Source organism: Medicago sativa, chromosome 7, assembly GCF_051527215.1.
Source record: "Medicago sativa cultivar Bolivia chromosome 7, Bolivia_mono, whole genome shotgun sequence".
NCBI lineage: Eukaryota > Viridiplantae > Streptophyta > Magnoliopsida > Fabales > Fabaceae > Medicago > Medicago sativa.
The window spans coordinates 60,624,147-60,646,787 of record NC_140755.1 but is presented as its reverse complement, the minus strand read 5'-3'; the positions used below and the strand labels follow the sequence as shown (position 1 = coordinate 60,646,787).

Sequence of the window (22,641 nt, the reverse complement as noted above, 5' to 3'; positions counted from 1 at the left end):
AGGTCACACTAGTGCAAATGTTTACGTATGTTAAGTCACGTTACTTAGGTTAACATGCGCTAGTGTTATTTTGTAGAAAACTTGGTGTATGTTAACATGCGTTAGTGTAATGGGTAAAGTGAGTTAACTCACGTTGCCATTTGCGCTAGCGTGAGTTAACTCATGTTCATAGCAGAAACAAAAACTGCATTAAATGCAGTGCAGTAACAGAACAAATTTTTGAAAAGTCTAGAAAGACCCGTAATCACGCCACATTCATAACGTAACCAAATTACGTCAGTTTAAGAGGTTTATCGGATAATACGACATAATCGATCAAAATTACTTAAAAACATAGTTTTTCTCACAATAACGTAATCACACATAAACGATCCAAACGGTCCAAATTTCACAAATTCGCCGGTAATGACCCGTAATAATTTAAACACACTTAATGACACGTAAACTATCCAAAATAATTCATTTCATATATTTATATAATATTAGTTACATATTGGCAATAATTATCAAAATTACACGATCGGCCACCAAAAAATATGCCGTGGTGTAATACCACCAAAAAATAGGACGAACACTAACCGACGCAAAAGTGTCATAACCTATCTAACTAGACTAGTGATAGTGCATAATCTTCATCTTCATCCATGACTTCGTTCTCTTGCTTTGGCTTTTCCGGAGTGTCCAAAGTAATAGGATTGTGCTCATTTGTTGGTTTCTTTGGCGGCTTTGGCTCCTTAAACATGAGCTCATCGAAGGCGGCGTTTCTATCCAAAAACTCAAAAAGCCATTGCTCCGCCTCACCAATCTTGTGAGTCATCCACTCCTTAGGAGGAGGTGGTAGCGGACAATTTTCTTTCAACTTCACATGAAGAAAGTGGTCGAGAATCAAGCAAAGGCACATTATGTTGGAATGTGGCTTAAGTGGTGGAGCACTCCGGATTAGAAAATATGTCTCACATGAACCACCCAATTCGGGCAAAGTCAATAGAACAACCGCTCTATTGTAGCAACTAGCAATAATGTGACCCATATCTGGAGTGGCCAACCACTTCTCTGGAGGCGCAATACCACTTTTGCTTGTTGGAGGGTGTAAACCATCCAAGATAAGTTTGTAACGGCTCTCGGTAGCATATATCGGCAAGTAGTCACTCTTGTGAGTTTTCGACTCATTAATAAGTGCATGACGAACCAAAACATGATCTTCCTCATTAAATCCCATGTGCCTAGCTACGACCCGGAAACCACAATTACCATCCCCTCTAACATTCACAATGTCTTCAACGTAAGGTCTCATGAGATTTGGAATTTGTGACATGTATGGTATTTGCAAATAAGGTTGTTTTTTTGAAGCAGGAGTCAAAGTTTGTGAGCGGGAGCAAGTGCCAAGACGTGAACCTTTAGTCTTTTGAGACTTACCCTTGGCATGTGAGCATTGACTATCGGGATTTTGAGCATCAATAGTCTCCCACCTAGAGGGGATTCGACCGGTGGACTTCGTTTTTTGTGTAGACTTCACCCTTTTAGGTGCCCCCTTGGTGGCCACTTTTCTCGGAGGTGGCTTCAACATTGTTTCCTCCAGAAATCCTAGTTCACGCAACTTGTATTTGATGAAGAGTTTCATCTTGTAAGGGGCCCTCTTGATACATTCTTGAACGGCGTCCCATTCCTCCGTAACGAAAAAATTGGCATCAACCTCTTCTCCAATTACACTTAACCTTCGCCAATGAGGGTGTATTTCATCCAAAAGAATAGTCAATTTTTTCTTTCTCTTCTTGGCAAGAATACAAGCACAAGGCAACCCGAACGTTGCCATTTGCACACAACCACAATCTTTTTTAGCAAAACCGAATCTCCTAGAGCGTTCATATTCTTCATCGATGAAACCCAAAGTGGCCTTAGAGACATAACCCTCCAACTCCGAGAATAATTTGTTTTTTTTTTTGTATTTGTGTACCATGACGGTTATGCTCCTCCCAAAACTCCCTTGTATCTCACCATATTAATTTTTCAACATTTTGTCAATTTCATCCCAACATGATGCCAAATCTCCCACACTACTCCTCAAGTATCTTTTCAATCGTGCATGAGCCGATTTGATGAGTCTATATTTAGTCTATTTTTATCCATTATTTAGTTTAGTTTTATTTAGATTTGAATTTATTTTATTGCAATAATATTTCCTTTTTGAATCTTTTTACGACAATTGCATATTTTATATTTCAGGAACGAGTATATGATGGAAGGTGTCTTGGAGCAAAAGAAAGGAGTCTGGAGCTGATTTGGAGCGAAAATACGAAAGATTCGGAACAAAATTATAGAGCCCCCAAGTCAGAAGCTTGGCACAGCCCGTGCCAACATGTGGCACGGCCGTGCCACCCTCCAGGAGTCCTTTTGCTGCTTTTCTTCAAGCCCAAGTTACCCTATTTTAGTTTTACCGAATAGCCCTTGTAGTTGCTTAGATTTTAAGTCAATTGTAAAGCTATAAATAGAGTAGCTCTCCATCACAAATATTCATCTTTTGTTCTTGGAATAAAAGTTCACTTTTACTTTATTTTATATTCTTCTTCTTCTCCTTCTTCTCTATGTCTACAGTGAACATTAGTGAGTAGACGCTTCTTGTCTTGGGATTGTTGGATAAGTCTAATGACATAATCCTAATCGAACCAAGCTTTAACCTTAATTTCATGTAACCGTAATTTCTAATTTAGATTCACCGTTTTAACATGAATTAACCATTATCAAACTGTAGAAGCGAAAGTGGAGGGTTTGATAATTGTTAATCCATCATCCCAAATATCAATTCATAAAGCGAAAGCAGAGCTTTGATATTGGAACAAGTGAATCTAGACAATAATTGCAAAGGCAGCGAAATAGTCTTTGCAATTATTGAGACATGTGTAGTTTCAATCCTTATAAGCTTCTTCTAGTAATCAAGTCAGCGAAATAGGCTTGGTTACTAGGGGTAAACTCTCACCGGACTTTCATCGGAAAGGTGAGGGGCTAAAGGGAAACCGGTCTTTAGAAATTAAGGTGTAAAACATGAAATTAGAAGTTAAAGTCTTGGCTATTGAAGGGTTTGTTATTATGACGAACCAATAATTCCAAGACTCTTTTATTTTATTATTGTTATTTCTTTTAATTGAAAATCCAAACTTTTTAACCTTTGAAACCTTCATCTAATCATTATTGAAAGTTATTTAAATTCATAACTCCCTAGTGGAACAATACTCTCTCTTACTACTATTACTTCGATAGACCATGCACTTGCGGTTTGGCCTATCACGATTCAACAATGTTGGTGCTTCTACACCCTAGATGCAAGTATTTATTTGTCTATGCCCTCACAAAATGCTTCTTAAGGGGCAAAACAGTTTCCTCAACATAACTAACAAACAATGGAAACGGTCCGCATACCTCATCTTTGAATGTCAACCATGCAATTGAAAATGAATCCTCCGTAGGAGAGTTAACCACATCTCTCCAAGCACTCACTATTTTCTTAACAAGCTCACATTGCTTGTCATCATCCGCTTCCTTTGCATCTTTGCCAACAACTTTTCCTTTTCCTTTTGAAGGCTTGGTATTGACTTTACAATCCGTGATGCACCTAGATCTGACATTCTTCTCAATATGAAAATAGCAAAGTACATGGTCCGTTTTAGGGAGAACTTCGGCAACGACTTTCATCAAAGCGGGGTCCCTTTCGGTGACAATCACCTTAGGCATGTTGTGTTTTGAGGTCAAAAGACCAACCAACATCTCAAGTGTCCATATGAAGTTATTTTCTCTTTCAAAGGAAAGAAAGGCAAACACAACCGAATAGGTCAATTTGGTAGAGGTGACACCAACAATCTCAAATAATGGCATTCGGTATGTATTGGTTTTGTAGGTGGAGTCCATGACCAAAACGGTGGGAAAAGTGTTGAGCATATCAATTGAATCCGGATAAGCAAAGAATAAATCTTCAAGAGTGGTTTCCTCGCTATTTGCTCTTGTAAAATAGACATACCAGTGCTTCTCCAACTTTGTAATCAAGTATTGCAACTCCGTCTTGTCCTCTCTTTGCCCCTTGTGCCATCTAGTTCGTGCATTATACACTTGCTTGATGAGTGTCACACTTTCTTTGTTTTTTTCCTTCAAATCCGTGGGAATATTCCTAGGCTTTGCCAAGCTCTTTGTCATGTCGATAACTCTTTGCTTCTCCTCCCCTTTTAGTCGACCCGCAAGAAGGTGGCCGGATAACTTTGGCGCCATGTCATGGTTGTGAACTCCACAAAGCATTGCAATCCACCATTCTTGTGTTATTTTTTCAAAGAAGCATTTCAACTTAAACAGACAATTATACTTCCTTGAACTTGTGCCTTCAAGCTTCGGTTTCTTCCTCGTCTTAGGTGGCTTGTATTCACCACTCCTCTCACATTGCATCGTCATGTATGGCGCTATTGTACTAGATTTATCTATAGAAATAGTAAATCCCGCCCTAGCCGCTTGTCGACGAACCCAACCAAGTAATTCTTCTCGATCTTTCCATCTTTCGTTTGTTGTAAAAAAATGACCCGGTGTTTACTTGAATAACACGAACACCGGTAGGTACCGGTTTAGGCTTCTCTTCAAAGTTACCGGTAGGTGTCGGTTTTGCTTGATTGTGAACTATGTGAGCTTCAACTTGAAAATGAATTTTCACTTTAAACTTCACATCATTGGTTGCTTTGCCTTCGCCGGAACCTACGCCTACGCCGGAGGCTTTGTTTTTGCCCGGTTTCGGCTCAACGCCATCCTCCGCCACATTTTCAACCATGCCACTCAATGTCTACTCAATAAAAAAAACAAAGAAAAAAATAAATAAATGACTTGTGCGGCAAGCAAAGCAAGTAAAAAAGAGGTGCAACTTTTCAAAATTTGGGCAAAAAAGTAGCGTGAGTTAACTCACGCTAGTGTTATCTTCCTGCGCAAGTTAACTCACGCAACACTTACAACTAGCGTGAGTTAACTCACGCTCAGCCCTATCACCTACTGGAAAAAATTGACGTAAGTTGCAGAAAAACCAGGAAAAAAGGTTGAGTTTTGACGGTACATTACCTGTTCTTTGATGCTTGATGAGCGTAGAAACTTGTTTTCTGACGATTTGCAATGATTTGGAATGAAGATTTTAACCCAAAAATTCGTACTTTTTGGGTTTTTGGAGGTGGAGGGAAAGAAAAAATGGCACTTTGTGCTTGCCTGCTGGGTTTTGAACGAAAAGTAGTACTTAGCGTGAGTTAACATGCGTAGGGGCAATTTGATCTTTTACTTTGGGAATGAGCGAAACCATTTGGGTAAAGAGCAGAATTCAAGATAATTTCATATTTTGATACACCCATTTAGGCGAAAGCCCAATAAAATTATGGATGAGTCCAATAGTGATGAAGAGTCGGATAGTCCAACACTTCGGAAGAGACAAACAAGCTACTGCTTTTATTTTGTCAAAAAAAGCTACTGCTTTTATCTTTCTATTATTTTTCATTTCCGCATATTAAGCAAATTTGTTATGCTACACTTTGCATTATATAATAGGCAATTACTCCCTCTATTTCAAAATATAAGCAAAATTCATTTTTTTAGGTTCATTCATTTAATGATGTATATGTTCCATATTATGAACCATATACATCATTAAATGAATGAACCTAAAAAGTGAATTTTGCTTATATTTTGAAACGGATGGAGTACTTCCTTAAAATATAGGTGATTACTCTTCTCGCTATCATTTTTGCTCCTAAACACCTTAAAAATGCCAATATACATCTAATGGTAGTTAATTGTTGTTCGCTATCAAACATTTTCTCATTTGCGAGCAACAGTTGACTGTCGTTGAAGGTATTTTAGTATTTTTGAGGTGTTTAAGAGCAAAATGAAAGTGGGAAGAGCAAGATCCTATATAATGCGTACTTGAAACCCTATGCTTATGTTGAATATTAAAAGAAGTTTCTATTCTTCCCCAAAATTCTCTTTTCTCTTCCTTATTTTCTTAGGAGTTTACACTCACTCGAATAGTGCCACCATTATTATACAATCTAAGTATCGCTGGTTGTATCATATTTCAGTTCTAAAGATTATAGGGTCAAATTCATTAATAATGAAAGTCGTTATCGATATCAAAATTTCATGACAATTTCAGAGAATAGTAAAATATGTGGAAGCTTGATTTGGTAAAAGAAAGTAAATAATTAGCAAGTTAGTTTATAATAGATAGTTGATACGTTTATTTATAGCTAATAACGGATAATCTAATTGGTTGAATTTGTCATAGTTTTCAGACTCGGCTCGGTCATCGACTCGGCGAGGGTACTGGGTCACTGGGTCAATGGTCGAACCACTGGGTCGTTGGTCGAACCGCATGACTGAATCGGAACCACTCGGATGACTCGGTTAGATAACTCGGTCCTTAGATTAAATTTATATAGTTATTTAACCGGATTAACTCGGATTGAATCGGTGACTCGGTCACTTTAAAAACTAAAATAACGACCCCTGTAAAATAAGATAAAAACTATCCAACAATAATAATTTCATAGGCTAATTGCTCAAATTCAAAACATAGTCATAACTCAAAATACATCTTGGTAGTAAAAATCCAAATAGATCCCAAAAAAGTATGATTCCAATTCCAACATAAATTCAAATAAGAGATTGCCCCAGTTGTAAAAATCCAAAAAGATCCAAAGAAAGTATAATTCCAACACAAGTATTATCATCAATAACATTTAATTCCAAGGAGTCAAGATTGATTGAGCAAAACGACGTCGTTTCAGACTTTCAGTTAAGCAAAAAAAAAAAGCAAAAAAAAAAAAAAGCAAAAAACCGGTCTGACCCATGACTCGGCCGAGTCACCGGTTTTTACCGGTTTTGACCGGTTTTGACCGGGTTTGACCGAGTTAACTGCATGGCCGATCCAAATGTTGGCTCGAACCGACTTACCCACCGGTTCACGGTCCGACCGGTTCGACCGGCCGGTCCGAGCCGAGTCTGAAAACTATGGAATTTGTAGTCTTTGTTAAAATTATCTGTTGATCTAACTTACAAATATGAAATGACAAAAAATGATATATTTAATTAATATTAAAAAAAATCAATTAAGATTACCGGATAAAATTGAGATAAAAAAATGATAAATTATAAGCTACTTAAATTAACTTATCGAAGAAAACTATAATCTAATAAAGATAAACTCATGAAACAATGACTAATATCAAACATTTTTTTTAGCAAAATGAAACTATAAGTTACAGGGTCTTGTTAACGAATATCCTAAAGATATTTGTTAAGAAAATAAAAAATACTAGTTTTACATTGGAAACTACAATTTTTAAACTTTTAAAAAGTTAATTAATCACTTTTCATCATTTTTCAAACACAAAATTTCTATTTTTGTTCTCTTAAAAGCATCTCCAATAAGAGGTCATTTACTTAACAATGACCTTACCCGGTTAAGGACCCCTATTAGGGAGGAAAAATGGGTACCTATTAGTTAATAGACAACTATATAAGAATTATATCTCTTCAGCAACTAATGGGTCCCTTGATCAAAAGAAGTAATAAAATATGTATAAGTTGATCCTAAGAAATAATATTGTTATTAACACTACATTTTGTATAATTCTGCAAAGTAAGTGGGATTCCTACTAGTGTATTACTATTGAAGTCATTGAATCCTTAATATGTATTTTTAATAATAAAAAACTATAAATAAATTATGTGTATATGTGTCGTCAATTTAAGAAGTCCTTGTTAATTCACTACTATTATGGATGCTCTAACTAATACCTTAAAACATTCTTTAGTATTTCCCATGAATAATGTGTCTTTTTGTTGTCTTCCTATTCTAAATTTAATGCTATTAGAAAGAGAGAAAAAAAATAGTAGATAGACAATTTCCCCCAGAAATTGTAAGTTTCGTCGATTACCCCCTGAAATTAACAAAACTTCAATTACCCCCTGAAATTGCACAACGTTAATCAATCTACCCCCTCCGTCAAATTGTTCTATTAGTCAACATGACGTTTTGCAAATACCTCCCCTGAAGTTTTGCACTTAAGTGCAAAATGCCTCCTGAACTTGAAAATTTATATATTTTTTCTCATCCTTGACTCAAAAAATATTAAAGGCAAACAATTAATAGTTAACTTTAATACTTTAAACTCTACAAATCCACTGAACACTAATTCATGGTCACATGCCTCATCATTGTCCTCATTGTTAACATCTTGATCACTGATAGCTTCTTCATTCAAATCAAAGGATATTAAGTACTTATGTGAAGATCCCATTGAAGTGTCCTCAACATGTTCTTCACTATTCCCAGTACTCTCATTCTCTTGTTTCTCATATCCATCTGACATATTCATTAACAACTACTTGGTCTATATTTGTTGTTTGCAAATTATGTTTTCAAGTCTGATCAGATAGTAAAATGTACAAAAAATTGTTAAAATGAACAAGAATTAAAAGTGATGAGAACAGCCTGCAAGATGTCTACAACATGTACAATTACTTAGCTTTAAAACTTTGGGTCATGTTAACCAGTGCCCAGCCCCCGGGGCACTGGTTAAGGAAGCTAAAAGAAGAAATTGCAAGTTAAAAAACACCTTTTTAAGCTTTTAATGCATTGATTACACAACTTTCAATGTAAAAATTACTATATTTTCTCTCTTAACCAGTGCCTCGGGGGCACTGGTAAACATTCCCCTAAAACTTTTAAAATATAGATACTGAAATGCTAGAATGGCACGACAATAAAGGAACAATGTGTGATTATGAATTAGTGTTCAGGGGTTGGTTTGTAGAGTTTAAAGTATTAAAGTTAACTGTTAATTGTTTGCCTTTAATATCTTTTGAGTTAAGATAAGAAAAAAAAATATATAAATTTTCAAGTCCGGGTGGCATTTCGCACATAAGTGCAAAACTTCAGGGGGGGTATTGGCAAAACGTCATGTTGACTAATAGAAGAATTTGACGGAGGGGGTAAATTGATTAACGTTGTGCAATTTCAAGGGGTAATTGAAGTTTTGTTAATTTCATGAGGTAATTGACGAAACTTACAATTTTGGGTAATTGCCTATTTACTAAAAAAAATAATGGTTATTTTGTTAGGACATTATTAAAATAGAAATCCCACTTGCTACTGCCATTTTCTTACTCCAAGTTGTCATCTTTTTGACCCTCCCTCTCAACTTTGTAACTTGGACCAAAATATTCCAAACTATCTCTGCTTGCATCATCTTTTGTGCATTGTCTCCAAATAAAAAACCAAGATTCTTCACACTTACTCCCTCCGTCTCACAATAATTGTCTCTTTAGCATTTTTTATTTTTCTCAAAATAATTGTCACTTTACAATATCAATGCAACATTTATTATGTTTTTCCATTATTATACCCTTATTTATTGAATTTCATCCAACTTAACTACTCCACTAACTACATTTAATAAGGGTATTTTTGTAAATGCCACTAATTTTACCATTGAAATCAACACAACTAATCATTTCCTTAATTATAGTGCACAAACCTTAAACGACTAATATTATGAGACGGAGGGAGTACTTGGTAGCTAGTCACTCTCACGTTATCACTTCCTCACTCACTATCCCTATTTTAATGTTAATCAATGCACTTTAACTGCTTTTGTCTTTTCTCAGTTTGTTTAAGTGTCAGTTTCATATCTTGGCCCAAAAGAGAAAAAATGTCAAATTTATACCATTGCATCTATATGTTAAATGTTGATACTTATTGTTAAACTTAACCTTTTTTAAAGTGTTGTTTTTTTGGTTAGAAGGTACATAATCTGAAGATGAAACTTCATAGTCTGAAGTGACTTCCTTGAATCAAAGTTGATACTATTTCATTTCACATTTCAACTCATAAAATCACACCATTTTGTTCAGAAAAGACAGTAATGGCTCAACAGGTATAATCTCTCTCTCTCTCTCTCTCTCTCTCTCTCTCTCTAACAACAGACACAATGTGATGACTGATACATATATGTTGATTTTATTTGAAGTTGTTAATAAAGTTTGTATCTTTTGATTGATTCATTTTGAGGGTTTTGTTTATTTCAGCATATTTATGAGACTATGGTTTTATTTTTTTTTATTTTGTTTACATTTTGGTGGGGTTTTGGGGTGGATTTCAGGAAGAAGGGTGGCCATTTGGATTGAGATTATTGAATTCTAGAGTTGGGCTGGTGAGAAATGGTGATTTTTCAGGTTCAGGTTCATTTAGCACTTTGCTTTCTGGTTCTCCCACACCTTCAACTTATTCTTCATCAGATCTTGACACTCAGGTTTGTTCTTTTCTTTGTTCAAGAAATGAAGAACTTGTGTGTATTTGTCTGTGAATTGACCACTTTGTTTGTTTGATACCATATTTTTAATGCTAGTGTTTGATTCCTTTTTGTTTTCTTGTAACTGTTAATTTATTTATTGTTTTAATTTTGTACTTTCATTGTATTGATGCCATGTTTTAAAAATTTGAAAGAATCGGTTCAATCGATTGAAAGGGGAATCGGATTGGTTCAACCGATTCTTTTACTACTTTTTAACGGTGATTGAATCGGTTGAACCATGACTTGAAAATCTCACCAACTCAATGATTGTTTAGGTTTTCATATCATTGCATTTGAATTGACCACTTTGTTTGTTTGATACCAAATTGCCATTATGATGTTTGAAGAAACTATGACCTTACTTGTAACTTGTTCATTTCTTTTTTTTCTTTTTGTATTTTCATTGCAATGATGCAATGCTTTGAGAATTTGAAAGAATCTGCTAGTTCAATCAGTTGAAAGGGGAACGACCCACTTTACCGATTGGTTTGATTCTGGTTGTATTGTAGTCTGATTGAATCGGGTTGAACTCGAAATACTTTTTTTCTATTTTTTTTGGTCATCCGATACAACCTTGACTGAACCAGTTGAACCATGACTTGAAAATCTTACTAATTCTATCTCTGTCCAGATTTTCAAATCATTGCAGTGATGACACTATTTCAGTTATGGATATTGTTATTTATGAAAATTATAGATAAAGAAAGAGAAATTTTCTCAAATATTTTGTATATCTCTTGACAGTCTTTTATAGTACAAAATAATGGCTACTCAAGTATGATTCTGACACAGTTGCATTTCTCATCAACACAATGATATACCCTTTTTGGTTATTGATCCTATTCCTACTGAGCAGTGAGCATGTATTAAATTTGAGATACTTTACTCTTTATTACTTTCACCTGGTTTGTGGTTATAACCATGCCTTTTGACTATGTACTTTGGTTTCATAATTTCTCTGATGAAGAGGTAGCTTTTATTACCTTGAGAATGAGTCCAAAATCCAACATTGAATAGGAAAAGGAAACTTCATGTAATGAACATGTCCATAAAGATTTGGTATTTATTCCTGTCGTTTTCTTTTAGTTGATTCTCTTATTTGGCATGTAAAAAACAAAAATACTACATACATAATTGCTTGGCTCCTATGGGGTCCAAAGCATGGACTAGCACATCATTGTTTGGTAGAATGTGACGTTGATTTTACTTTAAAATTGTTTTTTTGTTAGCATATGGTTTCTTACTTTCTTATTTTTATCAATTCAAATCATCCTTTGTTGAAAGTTAAAGTCTTCTATGATGTTTGGAAGAAAAAAAACATTCTTAATGGTTTAGATAACAACCCTTGAGAAGGGTAAGAAAGAAGCAATGAAATTTTAAATCACAAAAACAAAATATCACATGAATACTTTTACTTTTTTCCTTTGATGTTTCTTTAGTAACAATTTTTTACTGAAATTGTTATCTACAATCTTGTTTGTCTTCTCTAAAATGAAAATCTTACTTTAAAGGCTGAAGTAAGGAAACTCAGTAGTTAACGAATAACACATCTTTGAATGTGTTGAAATATCAATTGTTAATTTATTCATCAACGACCGAGTGCATGTTTAGATTGACAGTGAACTTGGCGAAATCACGATGGTGTGATTTTGTTAACCCATCATGATTTGGTACGAAACACGGATACAGACACGTACGGTGGATACAACACGGACACTGACACACCGACACAGCTAATAATTTGAAAAAATCACACAATTCAGTGTAATTACAAGTGTCGGTGTTGTGTCGGTGTTGGACACGACACGTCTATGACACCGGGACACGCCTAATCCGAGGAGTATTCATGCTTCATAGTTTGGAATGTATTTTACTTGATTATAGCATCATTCATGTGACATTTTGCCTTAACTCACTTAACATGGGTTTGTACAGTCCACTGGATCATTCTTCCATGACAAGAGCATTACACTAGGCAACCTCATTCGAGCTTCAAGCTTCCTACAACTCTCAAGGAGATCAAGCAGAGGAAGAGTGATGGATTCATCAAAGGATAACCAAAAGAATCACAAGCCGAAGCCTTGGTTGTTTTCACTTTGTTGTAAGCTTAATACTGATGCGGTGAATGGTAATGATGCTCATTCTCTTGGTCATTATCTTGAAGCTGAGAGAAAAGCTGCAAGTACTTATAGAAGAATTCGATTTCCTACAAGTTATAGACAAAATGGCTTTTCTCCTATTCAAGACTCAACCTCACACTTTGTTGGAAGCCAAGATTGAAGCAGAGAATTTGAACACGAATGGTTTTCTCTAGTTAGTATGGATAACAAATTAATAAATGATGATCCATTGTTACTCATTTTAGTATATTTCATTTAGATCATGGTTCTCAATTATTATTGCAGTCGTGGTTGCAGTTACATTGCAAACCTTTACATTGTAGAAAAATGTGGCCGATGCGATCAAAATTGTGGTTATGATGCCCGTCTGGAAACCTTAAAACCATGTTTAGGATCATAGATGTGTTTCAGGAGATTATGTGCCACATTGTCTTTAGTTTTTTATAAGAGCAATAAAATATATTTCATATTTAAATAGCTAATTAGATGGCACAGATGATGAATTTGAAGCTTCATAATTTACTGCAATGCAAGTGATTTTTTGGCTTGTATTTATCATTCTTGGTGGAGGACAATGATGGTAAGTAATTTATTTTTCTTTTGTTTAAATGGGTTAGCACATCTCAGGTCATGCAAAATTACCTAAAATTAAAAATTAAAAAGAATTGTTATATATTGCGAAGAGGAAGTACTACAGATGGAGGTCGACTGATATCACTCTGTCTTGTATCAAATTAGTGCTAGGGCAGACAATTGATTGTTTGCAATAAATACAATACAACTCAATATTTTTAAATCTTATTTTGAACTTGTTATACTACCTTCTCATGTGATGACTAATACATCATGAGTCTAAGATTTCATGTCTCTTTTTGAGTTTACATAGAGTGGTAAACTAAATTAAACTTAAATGATTTCTAAACATTTAACAAATTCTAAGATTGAAAGTTTGTAAGAATTTTTCTATATGTTTATATGCTTGAAATTTGATGTGAGTTTTGACACGGTTTTTGAAAGTGTGTAGTTGTGTATATTCTTCAAATGCTCAATGTTCTTTTATAGAAGAAAGGCTTAAATATGTCTATAGTCCCTGCAAATAGGGTTCGAATGAATTTTAGTCCTTATACTTACTAATCCTTCCAAAATTTCCCTGCAATTTCTAATCATTTGACATTTGGTCCTAATTACTTCTGATTACACATGTGGCAAGTGATTACTGATGTGACGCTTACGTGGTTCCAGCTGACTGGGTAAAGTCCTCGCTGACTCAACTTTTTGTACATGAAGTTCCCATTTTGCCCTTAATGACTCGAGATACTCATGAAATGCCCAAAATAATTCTGGTTTTCTTCTTCCTTCTTCCCTCTCTTCGTCCCTTCAGAACCCTCTTCTTCTCTCTTCTATGCTCCTCTATCCATGATTCTTCCTTCTCTTCCAGCACCACCACCAACATCATCCATCTCTTCCACCTTAATCTCTATTATCTTCCTCCTTCTCTTAGTCTCTCGCCTTTCTCTCTCCAACTCCAATCCCCCCTCCAACCCTCGCACTATCCTATCCGACGAAGATCCCGATCCATCCACCGCCTCTGATTCCATCGACGAACTCAACTTCACCGACCTCGACCAACAACAACAACAAACCCAACCTCCTCCCACCAACCCTTACATCTTCGATCCCATCACCTTTTCCATTCACAGATCGTTCAAAACCCCTCCCATTTTCACCATTCTCTCACCTTCGCAAGATAGTATCATAAAAGAAGCTAAATTTCTTTCATTCCACTTTGATGATTCGATTGCCATTTCGATTTGATTCTGTTAAGCTATGTAAATTTTTTTTTTAGGTCGAATGAGAATGATATGGAAGCACGAAACTACTGATACAAGCACGAATTAACATCACGAATCGATGTTTGCGAATGGTTTTAGAGAGAAATTCGAATTTGGTTAAGAATGAGTAGGTGAAATCATGGTTCGTGTAAGAAGGAATGAGAAACGGAAAATTGAGGAGAGGGAAAAAGAAGAAGAAGATAAGGAAGAAGGAAAGGAAAGTCATGGGGATTTTGGTCATTTTGCATGTCTCTAGTTTCATTAAGGGTAAAATGAGAAGTTCAAGTGAAAAAAGCTGAGTCAGGGAGGGGGTTACCCAGTCAGCTGGTGCCATGTAGGCGCCACGTAAGTAATCAGATGCCACATCCGCTAACAAAAGTATTTAGGACCAAATTTCAAGTGATTAATAATTCCAGGGAAATTTTGGGAGGATTAGTAAGTACAGGGACTAAAATTCAACCAAACCCTATTTGCAAGGACCATAGACATATTTAATCTAGAAGAAATGAATAAAGTCGTTGTTTAAAGAGATTTCCAGCGCATCGAGCTTTCTTCATGTTTGAAAACTTTGTGTCCAATGTAAAATTTCGTTGAAAAGTACTTTAAAATTTCTCTACTTATTTTAGATGATTCATTGCATTCTTTGTCTTGTAAGAGCTTTGTCTTTTTCTACAACGTGTTCTTCATTTAACTCGGCAAGGACAAAACGTACTACAAAGTTTGACAATAACCTTCAAACAGAAGAGGACAAAACTGGTCAGATAATATTCAAAGCGTTGACCATTAACTATATCCTTCATAACTTGTCTTCAGATCAGAGGTTGTTTTCATGTATTGATGCATACTGATCAAAGCTTTGACTTTTTGTTGACCATCAGAGCTTGTTTCGAGCAACAGAGTATATCTTCTATGTTCGGAGCATGCTTATTCAGTGTCAGAATTGTTGACTTTAAAGTCATAATTTTATTCAATGATCTTGAACACTTGAACAAACATTAGAGTGCCCAATTGTTCTCTTATACATTGTTATTATCAAAATCTTAGGGACATTTTTCTAAAACCTACTTTAGTTGAACAATTCCACCCGACATCTCTAGAGCAACTACATAGAGTCGGAGGTGCACTCCGACTTTCAGACAACTCAACAATTCTGTTCAGTTGTTTTGTACATAAAGAGGGGATGTTTGGAATAGGCGAACAACAATGTCATGATTCCTAGTTGAAGGAGAATGGAAGAGAGACGGGATATTATTGTAAATTTGAACATATTGTTTCGATTAGTAGGAGAGGGGAGTAAAACAATTCCCAAGCCCATTTTGGCTCCCTCTAAATTGCAAGATTTGGAGGGGACAACGTATTTCTTTCACATTTGGACTTAAAAATATTTTTTTATTTAATATTATTTAATATTAATTTTTGGGTTTCAATCGCGATTGGTTAAGTCCTACTCATTCAAATGCTAAAATTAAGAAACTAGGGTTTCAAATGATAAAATTAAGTCCTACTTAAATGTATTTTTTTATTTAATATTATTTTTTGGGTTTCAATCGCAATTATTTAATATTATTTAATATTTCTTTCTCATCGACTAGAAATGGAGGAAATGCTAAAATCAAGACCTACTCATTCAAATCCTAAAATTAAGAAAATACAAATAAAAGGATAATGAGTTAAGGTATTCTCCATCCCTATTTTGAGATCACAGTTGGTGCTTACGATACATGTTAAAATTTCAGAAGCCAATATGACATTAAGAAAATACAAATAAAAGGATAATGAGTTAAGGTATTCTCCATCCCTATTTTGAGATCACAGTTGGTGCTTACGATACATGTTAAAATTTCAGAAGCCAATATGACATTAAGAAATCACAAAATAGATAATTGCTATTTTAGTTTTTTTTTTTTAAGGGTGGTTATTTTATATTATTCTTAGCTTCCCAATTTTTTTTCTTTTATAAGAAAAATCGCGATTATGGAAATTTCTAAATGATAGGATAAATCATTGATAAAATGAGATTAATTTCTATAGCTGATGTTAGTTGACAAGGACATTTTAGTATATAGCAGCCATAGTTAGTTTGAACCCTAATTTATTCACTTGTTCATCTTATGATCTTAATTAGGGGTGAATATTTAGGCTTTGTTTTGGTAAAAAGTATTGAATAACTGACAAGTTAGTTTATAGCCGATTAACTTATAGATGATAACTGATTGAATTTATAGTGTTTGATAAAATTAACGATTAAACTAACTTATAAATAAGAAATGACATAAAAATAGTATATTTAATTACTACTTAATTTTACTGTCAAAAAAAATACTATTTAATTATTTTTCAATAATTAAGAATATAGGGTATGTCCCCAACTCACTTGCTAAGGGATAATGCATATTTTATGTAGGGGCTGAGGGTCGAACCCCGGACACCCCACTTATTGACAAAAAAAAAAAAGAATATAGGGGTATAATTGGAATAAATAATGATAATTTATAAACTACTTGAATTAGTTTATTAAAAAACACTATAAACTAGTAAAAATAAGCTATAACTTCATGAGAAGATAATGATTCTTAAACGAGTCTGTTTTAGCCAAATAAAGCTAAAAGACATAAGGTTTTTTTTGAGCATTTGAGCAAAGATAAATTTACTGCATTTCATTCAAAATTAGTGAGTACAAAGTAGTAGGTACTTCACGAAAGACATGGGGGCTAGGGTGAGATAAAGCAGCTCTAGCGATGTTGTGAGCTACTTTATTAGCTTGTCTCCTAACAAACGACACTACATAGTCGGAATTACTAAGTAACAAAGTTTTACATTCAGAAACTAAATCACCAATTTCATTGATTGGAGGATTGGTGGATTTTAGTAAGTCAACCAGAATCTTGCTGTCTGTTTCGAAAATGACATGGTGAAAGGCTTTGGAGATTGCCATTTTGATGGATTCCAAAAGACCAATAGCTTCAGCTTCCAAAACAGTGGCAGAGGAGTAGTTGAAATCGGACTTACCAAGTAGAAAATTGCCTGTGGAGTTTCTGAAACATATTCCGTAACCCATGATCGTATTAGAATTGAAGATGGCAGCATCGACATTACATTTGTTCCAACCTTGTCGAGGTTTTGTCCAAATATGTATTTGTTCCTCATGGTGTTGTGGGTTTTTGCATACAACTCCATTCATGGAGGACCTCTTGAGCACGGGTGACAATGAGAGTGGGAGTGGTGTTCGTATTCTCCCAAAGCAACAGGTTGCCACTCTTCCACAAACTCCAAAGTGTCATAGCTGCTAAATGTCTTTGCTGGTCGGTTAGCCTGCTAAAAAAATAAAAAAGCAATTTTTGGAAATTGTCTGCGTTAGGTAGCAGTTCGCGGATGATATTGTTAACACCAATGAGGTTCCAACATGCAATAGATTTGTGGCAGATAAAGAATAAGTGCATATGAGTTTCAGCCAAAAGGTCACAAGAAACACATGTTTCAGAGCAAGGAACGTTCGGTTTGGAGAGGTTGTCCCTCGTAGGTAAACATTGATGAGCTGCACGCCAAAGAAAGGCACGTACGCGGGGGGGGGGGGGGGACATGGAGGTGCCAAAGGAGCTTCCAATGAGTGGAATTTTGCACCTGCAGAGATTCATGAAGAATTTCAATGCAGATACGGTGAGCTGATTTAACAGAATAGGAACCGTCATTTGTTGCCTTCTAGATGCGAGAGTCTTCTCGTTGTCTATTGTAGAGAGGAGTGGAGAGAATGGCAGCAGCATCAACATGATTAAAAAGAGAATGAATGAGGTTGTGGTTCCAATAGGTTGACCCCGATATCAGTGTTTAAGTCCTCATAATATGGGGAGGATGAGTGGACGGTTTGAGAGATGGTAAGTTGCGTAACCAAGGCATATTCCACACATTAATTTTTGAGCCATCACCAATCTTCCATCTATTCCCCAAAGTAAGTAGAAGTTAATTACTCCAAAGACTTCTCCATGTGTAGCTTGGATTATGACCGAGAGGGGCATCCAAGAAATCCCTTCGTGGAAAATATTTGGCTTTGAGGACACGAGTAAGTAGAGAAGACAAATCAAATAAGAGTTTCCAACTTTGCTTACCGAGCATGGATAAGTTGAAGGCTTCCATATTACGAAAGCCTAGGCCTCCAAAATTTTTGTGCAGAGTTAATTTGTCCCACCTCATCCAATTGATTCCACGAGCGCCATTCTTTTTCGAACCCCAATAAAAGGAATTCATTATTTTTTCAATCTCATCACAAAGAGATGTAGGGAGGAGGAAAGCTCCCATACATCATGAGAACCTCCTTACCAGCACGCGAAAGAGACCGGGCGCTCCAAGATTGGCATTTTTTCCAGATACGGTCCTTCAGGTAAGAGAATATTGCCTTCTTGCTGCGACCTACCATAGAGGGGAGGCCTAAGTATTTACCAGAACCGATGGTATTAGAAACCCGAAGGGAGGAGAAGATGGCCGAAATGACATCTGAAGGCATGTTAGTACTGAAGGCGATAGCAGATTTACTGTAATTGATTGCTTGCCCTGATGCTAGTTCATAATGGGAGAGGATTTCCTTCAGATTTTGAGCTTCGGAGATTGTTGCTTTGCAAAAAAGGAAGCTGTCATCCGCGAATAAAAGATGGCTAACCGATGGGGCAGAACAGCAAATATGGGTTCCGTGTAATTTACCTTGAAGCTCGTAATTTTTTATGATAGAAGATAGCCCTTCTGCACATAAGATGTAGAGGTATGGTGAGAGAGGGCATCCCTGACGAAGGCCTCGATGTGGGGTAATAGGACCAATGCGGTCTCCATTGAAAATAACATGATATTCGACGGAAGTAATACACATCATCATCCAAGAAATCCATTTAGCACAAAACCCCGTCTTGGTAAGGATAGCTTCCACATAAGACCAACTGACACTATCGAAGGCTTTTGATATGTCTAGTTTCAGGGCAACTTCGCCAATTTTGCCTTTCCTTTTTCATCGCATATGGTGAAGAGTTTCAAACGCCGTTAAAGCGTTATCCATGATGGAATGAGAGTGAACAAATGCTGCTTGCTCCAGAGAGATCCATTTGTTGATAAGGGGAGAAGGCGGTTAGCAAGTACCTTAGAGATAACTTTGTAAATAACATTGCACAAGGATATATGACAGAGATCTTTCATTAATTCAGGATTGTCCCGCTTAGGTGCAAGAACAATATTTGTAAAATTAAGCTCTGCAGGTAAGGAACTAGAGTCGAGCCAAGAGGAGGCTGAGGAGTAGACATCGCTATGAATTTCATTCCAAAACCGTTGAAAGAAAGCTGGGTTATGACCATCAGGGCCGGGTGATTTATCTGGATGCATGCTGAATATTGCCTCCTTGAATTCTTCTTCAGTGAAAGGATGGGTGAGTAGCTCATTATCTTCATCTGTCACCCTAGAATGCACCGAGGAAATAATTGGGTGATGGTCTCCATGTCGAGAGGAGAAAATGGAGGAGAAGTAGTCACGAACAAGGGCACAAAGATCATCATGTAATGTGACCCAGTTGCCTGAAGAGTCACGCAATTTCTTAATTGTATTCTTCCTTTTCCTTGCTGTGGCGGATGTATGGAAAAATTTACTATTTTTGTCGCCGTCTGCTAACCAAAAGATTTTCGAACGTTGACGCCAATAAGTTTCTTCTTGCAAGAGTAAAGAAGCGAGATTTTTCTGCATACTTTCCAGTTAGGAAATGCTACCATCATTTAAAGAGTTGCAAAGCTCATCAATTCTCTCTTGTTGCTTGTTTATTAGATATCTGTAATTTGGCGTAGTGTCTCGACTCCAAGAAGATATATCTTCTATACAATAGTTGAGTTTGGATATAACATTAGACGATGGATAGTAATCCCAATTATTTTTGATGAGGTGTATAAGATCCGGTTCAAGGAGCCATGAATTGTTGAAGCGGAAACTACGGTGAGGTTTACGCCAAGCTATAGGGTCAAGTTGCAGAAGTAAAGGAGTATGATCAGAGATAGGGGCAACAAGAGTTTAGAGAGTTGCATTCGGATGGAGGTCCTGCCAAGAAGAAGTAACGAGAGCTCTATCTAATCTAGCTACCTTTGATGTGGCGATGCCAATGCTTTTAAACCAAGTATATTGGTAGCTGATGAGGGGCATGTCGTATAAATTGCAATCAGCAACAACATGTTGAAAACCTCTAATGAGCCATTGTGGGCGATCTGGGCCTCCCCGTTTGTCATCTGGGGATAGGTGATCATTAAAGTCACCAATGATACACCAAGGGTCATTAGAGAGTTTGCTAAGGTACCTTAGGAGGTCCCAAGATTCTCTTATCCTGCCGGAGTCTGAGTACCCATAAAAGGCTGTTAATCTCCAGTCACCTTGTATAGAATCGTGAATCATAAAGTTAATGAAATGTTGAGAATAATTGATGATTGAGCAATTAATGGAATTATGCCAAAGGACGGCGAGACCCCCACTTCTACCAATACGATCAACAGAAAAATGATTATCAAAACTCAAAGTATAACATAAATCAACAATTTTATTTCCATGGGCTAAAGTTTCAATGAGGATTAAAATATCCGGTTTATAGACTCGGACTAAGTCTTTTAGAGTCGGAACTGCCTTGACATTCCCCATGCCTCGACAGTTCCAAGAAATAATATTCATTTCGCCCGGCAAGCCTGGGAGCCAGGCTCTACCGATAAAAAAGGTGTGCTTTGTGAAACATCCATAGGAGTTGAGGTTCCACTGGTAGAATTTGGTGAAATGGTTGCGTTGTTGTTCTTGGGATCGAGGTTGATGGGTGGGATTGAGTGATCTTGACTGCTCTTGATTACTTGTTGGTCACTAGGATTTGATACCCTTGAACGTTTTGACTGTATGGTTATTGGTGTCTCGTTGTTTTCTTCTTGAAGCACCTCGTCATTAATACGTGTAACTGACTTATTTGGAACGACTATTGGGCGTAGCAAGTTAGGGTTCCTCAACAGTTTTGCAAGCGCTGCTGGCTTGGGACTGATTACAGTCGCATGGGTGGCCAAAGTGTTACCATTTTTGCATTCTGGGACTGATGCTGATGGGAGTTTTACACCGCTGATCTCAGCTGATCGTCTGGAGCTGCCATTAGAAGAGCGTTGTTTATCCACTCGTAGCTCTGGTCCCCATAGACTGATACCGTCATCATCTGTTATATCATATATCTTTTCATAATAATCTTCTATATGTCCCAGTATACCACAGAAATAACAGTAGCTACCCAAGCGTTCATACTTGAATTTAATGTAACAGGAATCTCCCCATGATTTTTTTTATCTTTTATTGGCGTTTTAGAGGTTTGGTGACGTCAAGCAGTACTCAGATGCACATGTATGAACGAAGGAAATTGGAGTTGTTTTTAGCATCATATTTTAAGAATTCACCCATGAAGTTAACGATGTCTTTCCATACTTTCTCCGACATCAGGCCTAAAGGTAAGTCATGTACCTGAATCCAGAAGGGGACATATTGGAGGGTTACCTGCTTTGGATCGCCGCTTTCAAGCATAACATCGAGTACCAAGAGTTGGTTGTCGAAATACCATGGGCCTTTCTTCAAGATTTTGTTCATGTCCAGGTGATGATAAAATTGGAACGTATACCTACCTTGCTCAATTTCTTGAATATCGACTCCCTTCATAGGATTCCAAAAGGTTTCCATCTTCTCCATCATCATGTAGGACCGAATGGGGCTGTTAGTTAGGAACCTAGCAACAAGGCGCAAACGTGCATCAGTGGTGACTATCGGCGGTTCGTCGAACTGGAATTCGAGTTCATTATCTTCATCGCTTAATGACTGTTGGTGTATGGAAGCCATGAAAATTGAGGAAAAACTGTACTTAGAGAACAAACTTCCCACAAGGAGAGAATAAGAGAGGATACTTCTCACAAGGAGATATTAAAACAAAGACACTGACTTGGAGCAGCTAGTTCATCAGATGAAAGTGATTCCTGTGCTGTGTTGTTGAATCAATTTGGTTAAGGAGAAAACGTGATTCAGAACCCTGAACCCTGGAGGAGAAAGAATTCGCGATCTCAAAATAAACTCATACTTTTGAGTATCTTCTACGCGTACAGATTTCTACTGCAATCGCAAATCGCAAGTGGCAATTTTCTTTTCTATCGCAATCGCAAATCGAAGTTTATCGCAATCGCAAATCGTTTTGACGGTGGAATGTTAAAAAAAATACATAAGTTATAAGTATAAAAATGAGTTGCTCAAAACAAAAAAAAAGTACAAAAATGAGACTTATTAGAGAGAACCTTAGCCAAACACATTATGTTA

General features: G+C 36.4%; 4 protein-coding genes across 4 annotated transcripts; 1 reads left to right on the top strand and 3 right to left on the bottom strand.

The window, feature by feature from the left end:
• Nucleotides 1-607: 607 nt before the first annotated feature.
• On the bottom strand, nucleotides 608-1,957 carry LOC146907345 (uncharacterized). The gene has a single exon (XM_085729084.1). The coding sequence runs from the start codon at nucleotides 1,955-1,957 to the stop codon at nucleotides 608-610; it is 1,350 nt and encodes a 449-aa protein (XP_085585210.1).
• Nucleotides 1,958-9,582: 7,625 nt separating this feature from the next.
• Nucleotides 9,583-12,752, top strand: LOC146907344 (uncharacterized). Its single transcript, XM_085726832.1, has 3 exons — nucleotides 9,583-9,944; nucleotides 10,170-10,319; nucleotides 12,297-12,752. Exons 1-3 carry the CDS (start codon nucleotides 9,933-9,935, stop codon nucleotides 12,639-12,641), a joined length of 507 nt encoding a protein of 168 aa, XP_085582958.1. The 5' UTR covers nucleotides 9,583-9,932; the 3' UTR covers nucleotides 12,642-12,752.
• A 4,208-nt stretch (nucleotides 12,753-16,960) lies between these two features.
• LOC146907343 (uncharacterized) lies at nucleotides 16,961-17,371 on the bottom strand. The gene has a single exon (XM_085729083.1). The coding sequence runs from the start codon at nucleotides 17,369-17,371 to the stop codon at nucleotides 16,961-16,963; it is 411 nt and encodes a 136-aa protein (XP_085585209.1).
• Nucleotides 17,372-20,343: 2,972 nt separating this feature from the next.
• LOC146907342 (uncharacterized) lies at nucleotides 20,344-20,958 on the bottom strand. The gene has a single exon (XM_085729082.1). The coding sequence runs from the start codon at nucleotides 20,956-20,958 to the stop codon at nucleotides 20,344-20,346; it is 615 nt and encodes a 204-aa protein (XP_085585208.1).
• Nucleotides 20,959-22,641: the final 1,683 nt, after the last annotated feature.

Excerpts from the sequence above, each read along its gene's own strand:
- LOC146907344 (XM_085726832.1), top strand. Across the intron at positions 10,320-12,296 it reads CATCAGATCTTGACACTCAG|TCCACTGGATCATTCTTCCA; the intron begins GTTTGTTCTTTT and ends GGGTTTGTACAG.
- LOC146907342 (XM_085729082.1), bottom strand. The coding sequence starts at position 20,958 with ATGGGGAATGTCAAGGCAGTTCCGACTCTAAAAGACTTAGTCCGAGTC.
- LOC146907343 (XM_085729083.1), bottom strand. The coding sequence starts at position 17,371 with ATGGGTTACGGAATATGTTTCAGAAACTCCACAGGCAATTTTCTACTT.
- LOC146907345 (XM_085729084.1), bottom strand. The coding sequence starts at position 1,957 with ATGGTACACAAATACAAAAAAAAAAACAAATTATTCTCGGAGTTGGAG.